The 16,373-nt window shown below is 43.4% G+C and overlaps 1 protein-coding gene across 5 annotated transcripts in view; it reads left to right on the top strand.

The window, feature by feature from the left end:
• LOC139374627 (G1/S-specific cyclin-D2-like) overlaps nt 1–16,373 on the top strand; it is a 270,693-nt gene that overhangs the window by 245,123 nt on the left and 9,197 nt on the right. For all 5 annotated transcript variants that reach the window (XM_071115694.1, XM_071115663.1, XM_071115670.1 and 2 more), the window contains 2 exons: nt 780–939; nt 14,083–14,231. In XM_071115694.1, the coding sequence (XP_070971795.1) occupies nt 780–939; nt 14,083–14,231 (309 nt within the window). The remainder of the gene's footprint in view (nt 1–779; nt 940–14,082; nt 14,232–16,373) is intronic.

Genomic DNA, 16,373 nt, shown 5'->3' with positions numbered 1-16,373 from the left:
TTGTACTTGTATAATCGATACTGTGTATAAGACCACGGTACTTCTTGCTGCCTACGGAGCAGCAAGAGAAATTGCCCCTGTCTACCCGAGTACTCCGTTCTGCCACCTCTTGTCTCCTGGCTCTGCCAAAGGGCAGCTTCTCTGTCCTGGCACCCTGATGATGGAACCAGCTTCCCCCTGAAGATAGGACAGTAGTCCCTGCCTATCTTCCAAAAACATCTGAAACCCTGCCCTCTATTTTAGATAATTGCACAGCCCCCCCCCCCACCCACCCCATAAATAAATAAATAAGCATTTTGTGAACTAACACGCACTTGACTCATTTTCCTCTTACTAGCTGACTTTACTGACAGCCACTTTATTGAGGAAAAAAGTACTTGCTGTGATATGTGGTTGTTCCACCTAGCTATGTTAAGATGAATGCACTAACCGTAAGTTGCTGTGGATAAGAGCATGTGCTAAATTATTAAATGTAAATGTATTATAAAAAAAATCTAAATAGATTGTTGACCAAATGATCAACCATATAGGAATCTATTCATTGCCTCTGTTGGCTTGAGCATGTTAGTGAGAGCTAGTTTTAGAGTCCCTATCTCCCCCCTCCTCCCCCATCCAACCTGGCTCAGTCTCAGCTAGGCTGGTGCCATGTATATACAGTATGTTTAGCCTTGTTGCCGCTCTCATCCTAAAACAGTCTCTCGCTCTCTGCTCTCTCTCTTTTGCCTTCTCTTTTGCTCTCTCGCTCTCTCTTGCTCTCTTTCTCTCTCTTTCTGTTTCAGGAGTGGGAGCTGGTGGTGTTGGGGAAGTTGAAGTGGAACCTGGCGGCTGTCACACCAAACGACTTCATCGAACACATCGTGAGGAAGCTGCCGTTGCCCAAGGACAAGCTGGCGCTGATACGTAAACATGTGCAGACCTTCATCGCCCTCTGCGCTACAGGTATGTTGCATCCTTTATTGATACTAAAGTCTCACTGGTGGATATTTATTTCATCAAAAGATGAGCCAATGTGGGTTGCTATCTGATATCACTTTTGGCTCCCAAAACGATAATGGATGTGCTGCCAAGTCAATTAGGTGCTGATGTCTTGCGTCAACATAGTTGCAAAATATCCTTGTCTCCCCTTCTTTCGACACAAAATCAAAATATCCTTTCTGAGCAACAATGACTGGCGGAGACCCCATTCAGGTAGCTTTGTGGGCCCCCCGTCAATGTGGTGTCATTTCACTTAAGTGAGATGGATTACCTCAATGTGAAAATATGTGGGGCTTAGAAAAGCATGTGTCATGGAAGGACGTGTCTCTGTGAGAGTCTCATGTCCACGTCCATCATGTTTCCCACGGCTGTGGCAGCTGGTACGGTCATGTTCTGGAGGCATATCAGTGGCTATCAGAGAATAGAGTGACACTTCAAAGGACAGCAGCCTGGTTTAAAGGACATTCCTGTGTTCCTGTGTGCTCTGGGACAAAGGGAGGACCTGATGGGAGTGGGACTGGGTATTGTCCCCTCCGCTCTCCAGGGTGGATTGTTTCTTCAAGATCAAACATCAAGTTGTGGGAGTGAGAGGAGATTCTCTAAATATGATCTGAAAATCTGGAGGAGGGTGAGAGCAAAGAAAGAAAGAGATGAGGAGGAGCATATTGTTCCTGCAGTCCCGCATGTTTTCATATCTGTCCGTTTCCCTCTCTTACGCCTCCCTACTGCTTGAGGGCATGATGACTTTCCCATGTTCAGGGTGTGTTTGTGGGGCAGGTTCTCCCAGCACACAGCCCAGCAGTATGGGGGGTAATGGGATCCAGAGCTGCAGCAAAGCCCCCCTCTCCCTCCCTGGCTCCTCTGGACTCCACCCCAGGGTCCCACCTCTGGCCCCACAGGAATGCCCCCTACACTCCCTTATGGGTGAGATCCATGTGGTGGTAGAGGAGTGTGTGTATGGATGGATGGAAGGGAGTTACGGTGACAGGTCTCTAAACATTGCCACTTTTGATGTAGAATCCCTTTTCTGATTGTGCAATTGATATTGTATGTTGTGAAAGACAGAGCACATTGATGGTCTCCATGGGAACTGGCCCCATTGTTCTCAATTTGTCACTCTGTGCCTCTCTCTTTTTCTTTCTCTCTTTTTCGCTCTCTCTTCATGCTCTCCTTTATGTTCTGTGCCATTGGAGAGATGAATGTAAGGGAACGACTGTGTCAGTGATCAGACCTATTCCCAAAGCAACATTGCACAAGGCTCCCAGTGCACTTGGTCCACAATTGCTTCAGTGAGGCAGTGGATATACATTTATGAGTCTTGTGGAGGGAGATGTCTTCCTGATGTCTTGTAGAAGGAAGCCTTGTTGCAGATAACTCGGATTAGCAGCAGGCTATTTTGTCTTCATACTCCTCAGATTTCAGATTCATATGTAGGCAAAGAGCATGTTGAACAATTTGGTGCATCTGAAGATCTCTGGGAATTCAAAACCCATTTTGTGCAATGTTCCCAGCCATAAATCAACTCAACTATCTTGTGAGATTCCTCCCTGAGAATCTCCCTCCAGACATGCTTAGAAGGTGAAGCTGGAGGAGGAAGTTTCTAGGGCTTTGCTATTTGCAAGACAGTTGACAACAGATCTCCTGGGGTCTCAGTATTTCATGCATAGAAGTGATTCAACTCACCCCCACCTCCACCCCCTCTTCTTGGAAAATGTCCATAAACCAACCCTTCTGTATTTGAGTGAGAGAGAGGAGAGGTGGAGAGAAAAAAAGGCTCTAATTTTTAATGGTTCCTCTCTTTTGATGGAAAAGTTCTGTTTGAGGCACTCTGGGGATTTGGTCAGGTGGCTGTGGGCCGGGAGGCACAGGCTGGTTTAGTATTAATTAATAATGAGGGAGCGTCCATTCAGCACTATGCAAATGGTCTAGGGCTCGGCTACAGGCTGGGAGAAAGGAGACAAAGAGCCGGCTCTACATTTCATATGCAGAGGCATGTAAGGGTCAGCACAGCGGGGGCACTCCATAGGAATCACCAACGTCTCCCCAGGGAAGCCTACAGGATAATGGTGGAGAAACAAGCCCATTAAGGGAGATTATGGCCTCCTTCTTCCACAGAGACACCAAGCACTTCTTGTCCCCTTGTTTCCCCCTGGTCTCCTGTCCCGTTCTTTCAATAGAGGTAAAGGAGGGTTTGGGGATAGTGGTGCGCGGGTCAGCTGTTGGTTCACCCGCACCAGCCCGCAATTCCTAATAACCAATCCGCAACTGCCCGACTTGTGATAAAGTGACTTGTGATAAAGTGAAAATCTGAGGCCCACACCTGACCCCAAACCCACAAAAATGAAAACATTTTCTATAGGCTACAGTCAAAGACGGTGGAACGATTTTTTTTGAGTGTGGGTGCAGGATTTTTTTGTTGCCTGATTTTAGATATGTTTCTGCTTATAATTTCTGACATTTTGGTAGGCTATTTCTTAGTCCCCTTGTCTATAATTAGATACATGCAGCTTCTCTTCTGTCATTATACACTGAGTATACAAAGATCAGGTGAATCCAGGTGAAAGCTATGATCCCTTATTGATGTCACTTGTTAAATCCACTTCAATCTGTGTAGATGAAGGGGAGGAGACAGGTTAAATAATTATTTTTAAGTCTTGAGACAATTGATACATGGATTGTATATGTGTGCCATTCAGAGGGTGAATGGGCAAGACAAAATATTTAAGTAGCTTTGAACGTGGTATGGTAGTAGGTGCCAGGTGCACCGGTTTGTGTCAAGAACTGCAATGCTGCTGGGTTTTTCATGCTCAACAGTTTCTTGTGTGTATCAAGAATGGTCCACCACCCAAAGGACATCCAGACAACTTGACACAACTGTGGGAAGCATTGGAGTCAATATGGGCCACCATTCCTGTGGAACACTTTAAAAATCTTGTGGAGTCCATATCCCAACGAATTATGAAGGTGTTCCTAATGTTTGGTATACTCAGTGTATGTTACCCTAAGAAGACTAAATAAACCCTTTCTCACCAGAATGTCATACATCGGTAGAATAAATGCTTCAATCTAGTTGACATCGGTAAACTTTTCTGTCATCTTCTTTCAGGGAGCAAAGATGTTTAGGGGCCAGGGAGAAAATGCAATTAGAAAACAAAACAAAACTGAAACAATCAATTTGACTGTTTTCTTTTTCTTTTTTTTCTCACCTTTATTTAACCAGGTAGGCAAGTTGAGAACAAGTTCTCATTTACAATTGCGACCTGGCCAAGATAAAGCAAAGCAGTTCGACATACAACAACACAGAGTTACACATGGAGTAAAACAAACATACAGTCAATAATACAGTATAAACAAGTCTATATACGATGTGAGCATGTGAGGTGAGATAAGGGAGGTGAAGGCAAAAAAAAGGCCATGGTGGCAAAGTAAATACAATAAGTAAAACACTGGAATGGTAGATTTGCAGTGGAAGAATGTGCAACGTAGAAATAAAAATAATGGGGTGCAAAGGAGCGAAATAAATAAATAAATAAATAAATTAAATACAGTAGGGAAAGAGGTAGTTGTTTGGGCTAAATTATAGGTGGGCTATGTACAGGTGCAGTAATCTGTGAGCTGCTCTGACAGTTGGTGCTTAAAGCTAGTGAGGGAGATAAGTGTTTCCAGTTTCAGAGATTTTTGTAGTTCGTTCCAGTCATTGGCAGCAGAGAACTGGTTTTGGGGGTGATCAGAGAGATATACCTGCTGGAGCGCGTGCTACAGGTGGGTGATGCTATGGTGACCAGCGAGCTGAGATAAGGGGGGACTTTACCTAGCCTTTACCTTTAAGGAAATATAAAGCTGTGAAAACAACCCAACATGTTTCTGGTAAGTTTTCAGTTCGGCTTGGATACATATTTTATGTGGTTGAAATACTATCAGTTTTATGATGCTGATAAAGATAGTACCTCTGTGGTATTTAACTGAGCATTCAAATTCTCAAGAGGCTGAAAGAAAAATCACATTTCTCCCCACCAGTTAGTTCCCAGGTCAAAATTTTGCCCACATTTTGTGTATCATTTACTGCAAGAAATGCTTAATTCTTCAGGAGTTAATATTAAGGCTATGTGAGAGGTTATAGACCTACATTCAGTATCCAGATTTCATTCTCCATTTAACCCATCTGAACAATAGGTTACAGTTAACTTGACATGACATAAGCCTATTTGAGGTCCCAGTCTTGTGACTGTCAAATGTGCAAAGCTCCTCACAATCATCACACATAACATAGCCAGCTCTGCTGTCATCCTCTTTTACCACTTCACCAAATGGGAAAGCCCAAACATTTATTTTCAACCCTCCTTTCACAGCTTTTCCGACATTGTTATTTTTGCCTCTGTGGATTGACGGAAACTTTATCTGCCGGTTCCCAAAACCATTGGGCGATTGGCGTGCAGGCTTTTCAACGCTAAATCTTAAGCTTATGCACTAATGCCAGACAGCCTAAAATAATGAAAGAACCTCAATGTAGCCTATAGATATAAATTGCACAAGAATGACATTTATGGCTTTTTTAAGGTATTGTTTTCTCTGTATTCAACCCGCCCTTCACTCACGTGCCCTTCATCCACATGGATATAACCGTAGGGACTGCGGGTTATGAGTCAACCCGCGCATTACTAGTTGGGGTACGAAGCAGATAGGCCTGAACCTGTCTAATAATCAGCTCCATCTGACTACTTTACTAGAGGTGGGATTCAGAATCCACTGGGACTGCATGGCGTAGGTCTTTAATTCTATACCCGTGTTTGTTGACAGAGAAAGCTTCTGATTTGATTTGTCAGAGCTTCCAACAAATATTTCTCCTCCTCTTCCAACTAATGAACCTCCTCTCTCCGTCCGCTCCAACTCCATTGATGTCTGATTAATCTGCAGCATCCATCCATGAGGCTAGAGGAAGCTTCCTCACAGTGTGCACACAGGAATGTGATACACGGTGTGTCATAGAATGGTATGTCCTGAACTAGCCTCGCCTCACTGTGGTTATCAACACCACATCAGAAAACCTGGGGGCGGCCAGACTTCCACTGAAAAATACTCCAGGCTGATCCGGGAGGGCCATGTAGAACAGGGCACTAGCAGAGCGCTATAGGCTTTTCCCTGAATGATGGGTGGCCACTGCATGTGGTAGACAACATAATGGGCTAGCATGACATGTCACAGTACTTACACTTAGATGCACGCACTAAACACAGGTCAAATACATATGCTTTTAAGAAACAGTTAATTATCTTCTGACCACTGTCTCACTCTGACGGCAGGAGCGGGGTTTAGTGAGGTACACAGGGCTTCGGCAAACTGTGATTGGCTGATACAAGTGTGGGGTGGGGGGGGCTTGTAGCTACCACTAATAAAAAAACAAGGGGTGTTGGGTAAGTACAACAAACTCCTTGTTCAGGGGTGCTGAAACTGCAGACTAAGGTAGTGTTTCCACCACTTCCCAATTCACCAGACGAAGTTCCACCCCATTCCTTTTCAATGGGAGCACGTGGAGCAATGCGCAGAGGATTTTGGGAAGGTGAGCGGAGCTATAGAAAAGGTTCAGCTCTGCTCTACTTTATGCAAATTGCATGCGGCCACCACTGCCGTTAACCAATCATGTGAGGAAAATCTTCCGTTCATGAAACACTGTTACGTCTGTCATTAGTTCCGGGCAAGTACAACCAAAAAAAGGTGTAGGAAAGCCAATCATCGCTGTCTGTTTTTCAAATTCTATATGATTTTACTTTGCTAGAATACAGACACAAAATAAGGTCAATGGCATGGAGGATTGTAGCGAATTGTTGGTGTTAATGGTAGGTGAAGAGAGATATGCCCAATGATGTTTGCTTGTGCTGCTAGCTAGCTAGCTATGAACATCAAGCAACCCAAACCTCAAAGCTGTGATCAAAGCCACCATTTTGTAAATGTGTTGAGTAAATTGTATTGTGAAATGTGCCTACCAAAGGTTAGAAATCACCAGTAGCACACATTATAACATTGTAAATGATACACTAAGCATGAATGTCCCATGTAATATGCTACCAATTGGATTATGGTATCTTAACATTATGATTCTCATATAGTATAGCTTATGGCTCTTTAGTTATACTGGTGTCATGACAATGATGATTATAGCTCACTTCCTGTAAAATACATAGGCCTAAATGCACATGAATGGGTACTTTGGGAAAAGGAAATTGTGTCTTTGACTTGCAAACATTGTTGTGCAAATCTCTCTTTACCCACCATCAACACCAACATCTCTGCGATCCTCCAAAATGGAAGGGTTAGATTTGCACTAAACAATTTCATGTCAGAATAATGTGGTAGAAAATCTGTCTTATGGTTAGCCTCATATACATTATCTACTGGTACCATTTTAAATGAGAGGGCTCACAACTAGACAAGAATGTAATGTTCATTTGAGAAAGCAACATAGAAACACAAATTAGAGACAGATCCCCTTCATACCTTTTTTTTTTATTGCAGAATATTGATCTGTGATGAATGAACATTGACACTAGTTCGTCTTGAATAATGTTTTAAACAAGTTTAAACACTTCACTTCCATGAATCAACATTGAGTGAATCAAAATATAATTTCAAAATGTACAAATAATCTACATGTTGTAAATGTTAGACATCTTAGTAAGTAGGCTATTATGACAAAAGCATAATTTCAGGTGAACCAAAATGTCCATACCAGAGTTGGCCAACCTTGCTCTACTCCCTGACCAACTGGGTGAGCAGGCTTCTATTTCAGCCCAGCAATAATACACATTATTACCAATTCATTAGGTTTGATTAGTTTAATCAGGTGTGTTAGTGCCGGGCTGTAACATAAGTCTGCACACACAGCATACAGTGTACATGCAGAAGAAGGATTGGCCTGCTACAGTTGTAATATGGTTGTAGCCTATAATTTGTGTGTGACTTTTAACTGTATTGTTGTATACAACATTTGTTAACATAACACATTCAACCCATGACATACAAGGATGTGCCAGCAGTCTCTTGGGACATTCACTGGGACCTCCTCTGCAGACAGGCTTTCACAGCTCTCCTTATCTGAGGACAGACATCACAAAGAAACAGGCATAATTGTATTACAATTAGATAGCCCTGACTATTATCTCTTTCTGTCTTCATAGTTTTCCTGTCTAGGGATTAAAACTAGAGATATTTGCATAATCTCATCGCACAACCTGCCCTATCTAACTAGTATACCTACTCCCTTTTCTGAAAGCTGGAGCAGAAAATCCTTTCACCCTCTTCCATTGCTGTTATCTACAAACATATTTGGAGCACAAGTTTTTAATTTACAATGATAAATAGGCTTACACCATGATAATAAGCTAATATGAAGTTAACTAGCTCTAGTATGTAGAGTTGGTTAGCTAGCTAGCTAACGATCAGTTCATTAGCCTACACACTGGCCTCCTGTAGCTAGCTAATACATTGTTTTTTTTTAATTTTCAAAATGTATTTAATTATTTACTTGAATAGATTCACGCCTACACCCACGCCCACGAAGCTGCCAATCTTTTGGAGTTGTAGTGATGTCAAGCGGAGGCACCACTTCTGGTCGAAACGTACCGTAAGGGCTGGCCTTTTTAACATCCACCATAAAGCCAAACAATGAATGTGTGGACGTTGCAGTTGTCCTAACAGGAAGTGATTTTCTAAGGGCACAGATTAACCACTGAAAATAACATCTGAGGTTTGGAAGTCAAGTACATGTTAGTGGCTGGTGGGGTTTGACATGAATGATGTTCTCATAACACAAGAAGTCTCCCAGAGCACAGCTGGAGTTTCTAGGTAAAGATGCGTCGGTCGGCTATTCCTCAGCTGTTTATACAATTTTATCGGTCGAATACTGTCTGGAAACGAAACTCAACTACAGAAAGTCATGGATGAGGGATTCTAACTGGGCTCCAAACGAAAGCTGCCAATTCATGTTCTTCCAGTTCAGAGGGGTCTGCTTCCTCCCACGCCAGGCCTGAGTGCTGTTGCTCAAGTCTCTGGGTCTCGGTGGTGCAACACTGAAGCAAGTTGTTACAGGATCCAACCGTTAAGGAGGATTCCTGTTTTTGTTTCTGGCAAATCAATGTGCCTTTGAGGCTGTGCCGTGGTGACCCAAACCATTTCTTCTAAAAAATTGGAGTAGATGTGTTCTTATGGAATAAGCAAAGTTATGAAACCTGCCAAGATAAGAATGTCAGATGATTCTTTCCTAGAAAATTAACTCTCACTTTCTATGCAACAGTAGTAAGACATACTGCAATAAAAGTCAGGAGGTTCACAGTTGTTTGTAGTGCCTCTCCTCTCTGACCGAGAGCGGTTTAGCCAGACTGTAAGCTACGTCTGTAAATGTTGTTTTTTTGACTACCTGGTCCACTCCATTAGTGGTGAGAAACAGCATAATGCCAGTCTCAAAATGATGTTTGTCTATGACCTTAATCAATCAACAGGGCCCAGGTCCTCAAAATGGAACCCAGTAAAAAACACACAAACTTTGCATCTGTATAGAACAGTCTATTGATTTATTGCACAAGAAAAAAAACTTAAGTTTCCAGCTTTTATAAATCTACAAGTTAAATGTGTATACAGTGCATCTCACCCACCCAGGAGTTGGCCTTGGTGAGTATGGCAGGCAGGCTGGGTGAGCAGAGTGGAGTGGAGGGGGTGAGAGGCCTGCAGGCAGGGCCAGTCAGCCGCTACTCACTGAGCTTTCTATCACAGGCGTCCCCACTCAGCTACATACACATTTTATCCTCAGCATGAATATCAATTAGGCTAGCCTGAAATACAGCCATTCTTCCCCCCCATACACAGCACTCACCACTGGCCCACCAGCCCCAGAGTGGCAGCCTCCGTCGATGACCCTTGTTCTGCAACAGACCTGTCTTGTCCTCCGGGGCCAAAATTCAGCTTGCTGCCCACTGCTCCACTTAGGCTCCGTGTGTGTGTGTGTGTACACATATATGTCTTTGTCCCTTTTTCACTACAAAAAGCTGTGCTGGTAAAGTGCTGATGTGGTGCTCAGGGCTCTGTGCCCTCTTTCCTGTTTTGTGGAGGTTGTCATTAATAAATCAGCCCGTGGCAGTCGACCAGCAGCTAACACAGGGGTGTATAATAAGTTAATTTATTTGTCAACACTGAGCCACAAGATGAGAAAGCTTCTGGCTCTGCATGTTAAAAAGGCAGTGAGGGGCTGCTCCAGCAGCTCTCAAAGGACCTACCTCTTTGATTTGGAGAGAGAGAGCCATTGCACACACACACAGTTTGCTTTTGCTTTTGCTATTGAATATGGCAATATGTTAATGCATCGGCTGCTTCTCTATGGCTCTGTCCATTCCTCAAGCCCAAAGGTGGCCCAGCTACAGAGGAATAGCTGTGGATGGAGGTGTGAGGACGTGGGAGGGAGACCGACTCTTTTCTTCTTCCAAAAACTCACAAGGGTCTGGACACAGACTAGAGAGCGATGTGCAGCAGAGCGATGCCCCCCCACCCACTACTCTCCCCCTTGTCCCTACTCTCCCCAGAACCACAGTCCCCCCTCTACTGCTTTTTGTACAGTTGTCGGATTGAATTGGTATCAGCGGAGAGGGTCTGTTGCCGGGTCTCTCAATTGGGTGAAATGAGGTGATGACTTCAGACAATGGAGCCACACTCTCCTGCTTATCCTCTCTCAGCTACTGGCTGCACCCAATTAATATGCACACAAAAAAATTGTCGCAAATACAAATCACTGGCTGCAACAAAGAGCTGGGCATCTGTGCCATTCAGAGGAGCTTGTTTCTAAAAAAATATATATATTAAAAAATACGGTAAAAGTGAGAGAGACAGAGTGAGTGGAGCAATAGGGAGAAGGTATTGAAACTGATGGAAAAGGGGGGCAGAGAGCAGACAGACAAATTAAAGGAGTAGAACAGTTGTTTAAGCAATTCAGGGACTTCTGAGAAGTGTAACTTGGTAAAAGAAACAACGGTTGATTTCACCTAATTTTTACATTCTGCCATAAAGAGCACACATTCATCATACAAAAAAATCATGTTTTCCCATCTCAGAAAATGACTATAGTAAGTGGCTGTTAAAGTAACAGGGTTGGCTGCAACAGGGTTGACGATTTAATCTTAAATCAGCCATTAATCCCCTTGTTACATGGGGAATGAAAGCTTCTTGTGCAACAGGGAGTGAAAATTGAACCCAAGCTTCACAGGAAAATGTTAATTGTTAAAACATTTCTAGCCTATATATGGGTAACGGGGTTGACGTGTTGTGCTTTACCACAAAACACCAGAAAATGGCCAGCTAAACTGCTTTTACGCTGTGATTTCACTATTAGATGTTACATTTTTCTTTTGAATTAAAAAAAGGAATAGTTTAACCAATTTAAAACGAGAATTCAGTTCACATAACTGGGTTGACCTTAAAATGAGGGACAGACGTATATTAATCACTAATCACATGAAATAAATAATAATCTTCAGAAATAACTTTGTCAAAGCAACAAAATAACTAGGGCTTTACAATGATGGTGAAAACTTGGAGACATTATGGGGTAAAGTGGGTTGAAATCTTCCTAGAAGGCACAGAGAGAGCACAGAGAGAGCACAGAGAGAGCACAGAGAGAGCACAGAGAGTGCACAGAGAGCCATGTCAAAATGCACAATTGTTGGACTTTAGAAAGTCTTTATTCATATAAAACATCTGATTTATTGAATTCTCCATGTGGTCTATATTAAAATGGAAATGGCATCTAACAACTTGGAAACAGGCATTCATATCAGTCAAAAATATCAAACTCCCAGTTCATGCTACAAAACCAACTTTCTAAGAGGTTTTAAAATCGGTTGACTCAACATTCCATGACGTTCATTAAGGCATTGTTGTCAGAATAGATCGATGCTGTTCAATGCATGATTCATATAATTCACCAATACATTTGTTTCAGTTTCAATTACACAATATTTTTTACAAAAACAGACGAATGTAACGAAGGCTAGGAATGTCAATACATTCAAACTAGCAAGGTCAATGATTACAAGTCAGTCATAACGTTGCTAGTAGGCTAGCGTATTTATTTAGGGGGCAAGCTAAAAGTACAAAGCCTAACGTTAGCTAGATAGCTGCTAGGAGGATATCATGTCATTGGAGGAGTAGGTGAGTAACTTACTTTTTTTGGTGGCTACACAGCTAGAGACGCAAGTGTCATTTGGTTAGCTAGCAAGAAAGGTTCAGCAGCTATGCTGAACTTGAACGACTGTTATCCAGTTAGCATATCTCTTGCATTTGCAAATTCGCTCAGGCTATCTACTCTGATTTCAGAGTACTCTCGTCTTGCCAGAGCACAAAATCACTTAATGAACATGCAACACCTGCTGAATAGGACCGGTCTCAGTAAACCAAGGCAAAAAAGTAATAGTTAGTCACGAACACTCTAGATAACATGCAAACAGCCTAACCAGCTCTGTAAGGGCAATGAAGTTACTATTCCCTATCATTTATCAGTGCAATTTTGATGGCCAACTAGCTGAAAAAGTTTGAGAGGGTTTATCTAATGTTCCGTTAGATGTTAGATCATCTTGCTCTGGCTAGCATTAGTTGTTGATCTTGTTGTTGATGTGCATAACTGAGGGAGAGAGTGCTTACCTTTTCATGGTTGTTTGTACACTCTTGTAAAAAAAAAAAAAAAGTGTTCTTCGGCTCTCCCCATTGGACACCCTTTTAAAGAACCCTTTTTAGTTCCAGGTAGAAAGAACCCTTTTTGGTTCCAGGTAGAAAGAACCCTTTTCCGTTCGATGTAAAAACCCTTTCCACAGAGGGTTCTACATGGAACCCAAAAGGGTTCTACCTGGAACCAAAAAGGGTTCTCCTACGGGGACAGCCAAATAACCCTTTTGGATCCCTTTTTTCTAAGAGTGTATCTTTGATTGGCTATGGCGCAGCAATCTGCGTAGACTCCGGTCCAGGACGAGACAGATGGTTTTATTAGGTTTTATTTACTGCAGTGTCTCTATTAATTGTCCAAACTCATGGTTACTTTCCCACTCCATATTGCTATAGTATTTTCACAAATGCCTTAACTATACGTAATTGCAAAACATTCTAAGAATTGATGAAAATGTGAAAATGACCACATCTAAGTGGTCACTTGTCAGAAAATATTTTCAAAAAGTGTTCGTTTTCCATGGGGTGTATATGAACAGATTTTAATATTCTTTCATGTTGCTAAAATGCTGTCAGTTCCACTTTAAATCTTTGTTTAATATAACAGGCTTTTAAAATGCAATATTGGTGCACCATTTCCACTTAAAATATCAAAGGGATGCAAAAGGCACTCTTTTCGTGTAACAACCCAGAAGGAGTCTTAACCTAGGAGTTTTTAAAATCTTTTCCTCTCCCTCTCTGCCAGTGGCCTTCCTGGTGGCCAGTGGCCTGTTCACAAGCTATCTTATTTGCATTATGAATGACAGTGAGGGGAGCTAACAAGGTTATTGGTCTTTGAGACGCACGCCTGCGACCACACGTGGAAAAGGACCTACAGCAGTGAGCATTGGCAGAGGGACTGTGGCTCTTTATTCCACCCTTTCCAAGCGCTATGGGGCTTTTTTCAGACAGCACACGGTTTACTCAGGAGCTGGAAGAAAAGGGGCCGGACCAGGAGGTTGACTGGGACAGGGGGGTAGAGGGGCAGCGGGGTGGAAGGGTTTGCCTTTCAGCTCCTTTACAAGCCAAGTGAACCCTCATTACCCAGGGTCCTGGTCATTAGTGGGAGCCAGTGCTAAAGGCGATTATTTATGACCACCAGATTAGCCTATCAGATTGTCTCTAGGGGGAACGTGTCTGTCTGTACCCTTATTGTGTCAATTGTGAACTTAAGAAAACTATTCACATCTCACTCACTAAATGTAGTGGCCTTTGCTGGCTCACCTGGAGTGTTTGTGGTGTATATTTCTGGATGAGTTGGTATATGTAAATGAGTTTTAACTATATATATTAGTGTATATAGTGTGTCCTCCATTACAGCCATGTAGTCTTAGAAAGTCATATGACTTCAGCATGTTTTTTGTCCTCCCACAGACTTCAATTTTGCGATGTACCCCCCATCGATGATCGCCACGGGCAGTGTTGGAGCGGCTATCTGTGGGCTTCAGCTGGACTCGGGTGACCAGTCTCAGTGGGGGGACAGTCTTACAGACCTGCTGGCCAAAATCACAAACACAGAAGTGGTGAGTGACCTGTCTTTCTGGTCAATTCTGACTTGAGAGAGAACTCCTTCAAATGTTTTTTTCTGGTTATTTTCTCAGCCTAATCAGTATGAGTAAGAGCAGAGGTTGACGTCTACACAGAATCTTTCTCAGAAGCATTATTCATTTAGGTATATCTGAGTACCTACACTTGCAGTAAAGTTCATTTAAAATATTTGAGTCAAGGCCTGTATGTGAGTCAGTCAGCCTATCTGGAAAAACCAGCCCATACAGAAATACCTCAACCACTGATTATGATTTGATAGACAGCATTTGACTGGGTCTGTCAATCTAAATGTAGCTCAATGTCTCTTTTCCAACCCTTCCATAGTTCCCTACTGCCCTGTGGCAGTATATTCCACCTAACATTTGCGTGGTGCTGCTATGCAAAGGTAGTGAAATATCATCCTGTGATCCTGTGAATCCAGGTTAGTTTCCCACAGCCCAGTCAGCATCCCAGGGCCTTGCAGGTCCCCGACATAAAATATCTGTTAATCCAGGCAGAAAGTGGTGCTCAAATGCAAACTGAGGAAGCAGAGCCAGGCCAGGTGGCCCCTCTGTGTGGTTCTGGGGGTAGAGCAGTGCCGTGGAGGTGGAGGGGTGCTCAGCTCAGTCCAAACACAGGCAGGCAGGCTGGGCCACAGCTGGCTCCCACACCTGGCTTTCATCAGGAGGGGAGCAGGGGTGGGGTAGGTGAAGGAGCGCGGGTGTACAGGAGGGTGGTAATAGTGCTGTCATTTAAAAATTCCCTGGTGGCAGGCGCTAACCTCCATTCTGTTGGTAGCTTCCTTGGTCATGTGCATTCCTCCTCGTTTGAGGCAGGACTGTGTGACCTGAGGGCTTCCTGGCCTGACCAGAGTCCTTTGACCTGTAAGGCCAGTCGACCCTGCTGTGGCTGGCGGGGAGAGGAGACCTGGGGGCATGAGGGTGGGGGGCTGAGGCTGCCTGAGCTGCATTGGCCTCTGTTCTGGCTCTCTCCTGCTAAACTTACTGCCAGACAGAGCAAGAGACAGACTCCGAGCTTCACAAAGCCTGTCCCGCTGTGGGTGAGGATAGGAGAGGAGGAGGAGAGGTGGGAGAAAGCTGTTGAAGTGTGAAAAGGGACACCAGGGGAGCATAGCCAGTATCCCGCCTCACTTGTGATGGTTACCCCCTCTCGCTCTCATGCCCCATAATGCATCTCTGCTGGAGAGGCTCCCTCCCCTGTGTGTGGTGTGTGACGTCGAGCTCCATAGCCGATAAACAACAAATGGCTGGCCTGAGCAGCACAGGCCCTCTGCTACAGTAAACTTGCCTGCCAGAGCAGAATTTTTGTGAAGAGGATGCTTGATGATTACTTCCCACCGGGCGAAAACTGGTTGAATCGGTGTTGTTTCCATGTCATTTCAACAACAGAAAAATCTGTGTTGACGTTGAATCAACATGGAAAACTGATTGGATTTGCTAAAAGTCGTCAACAACAAGGGAATTTTGTCATTTTTTTCCACAAAACTTTTAATCTAAATCCAAATACATTTTTTGTTGATTTCACATTGTATTCACGTTAGTTGATAACTCAACCAAATGTAAATCAAAACTAGATGTTGAAATGACGTCTGTGCCCAGTGGGTTAGCACTGCTCTGTCTATTTTCTCGCTATAAAATCAAAAGAGGAATTGGTGTGTCATTTCACACTTACCCTTCCTGGAAAAGGAAGGGTAAGTGTGAAAGGCCGTCATTGTAAATAAGAATTTGTTCTTAACTGACTTGTCTAGTTAAATATAGGTTTAATAAAATTGTAATAATTAATTACAAAAATTCCAAGCTCAGCCACTTAATGTCAATCCCACACCTAATGGCTACAACCACCTCAATTATATCAGTTTGAACGCAGTCGTCAATTTGGTATGAAACAGAGTGTGAGAGTATACACATATTTGGTTTGTTGCTCCGGCTGGGGAGTTGGCACGGAGCTGGGATGGAGATGGCCAGGCAAAATATGAAGTAAAGTAAACTCTTGCCAGCCCGGCTGCTGATGCCAACACCAACCCCTGGCATCCCGCTGGCATATTTGGTATCCAGAGTGTGTGGTTTTCAGAGAGGACATGTGATAGGGCCAAGTCACCGTCTCACGCCGCCCCAGGG

The sequence above is a fragment of the Oncorhynchus clarkii genome, chromosome 2 (genome assembly GCF_045791955.1).
Source record: "Oncorhynchus clarkii lewisi isolate Uvic-CL-2024 chromosome 2, UVic_Ocla_1.0, whole genome shotgun sequence".
Classification (NCBI taxonomy): domain Eukaryota; kingdom Metazoa; phylum Chordata; class Actinopteri; order Salmoniformes; family Salmonidae; genus Oncorhynchus; species Oncorhynchus clarkii.
This window is presented reverse-complemented; position numbering and strand designations above follow the sequence as displayed.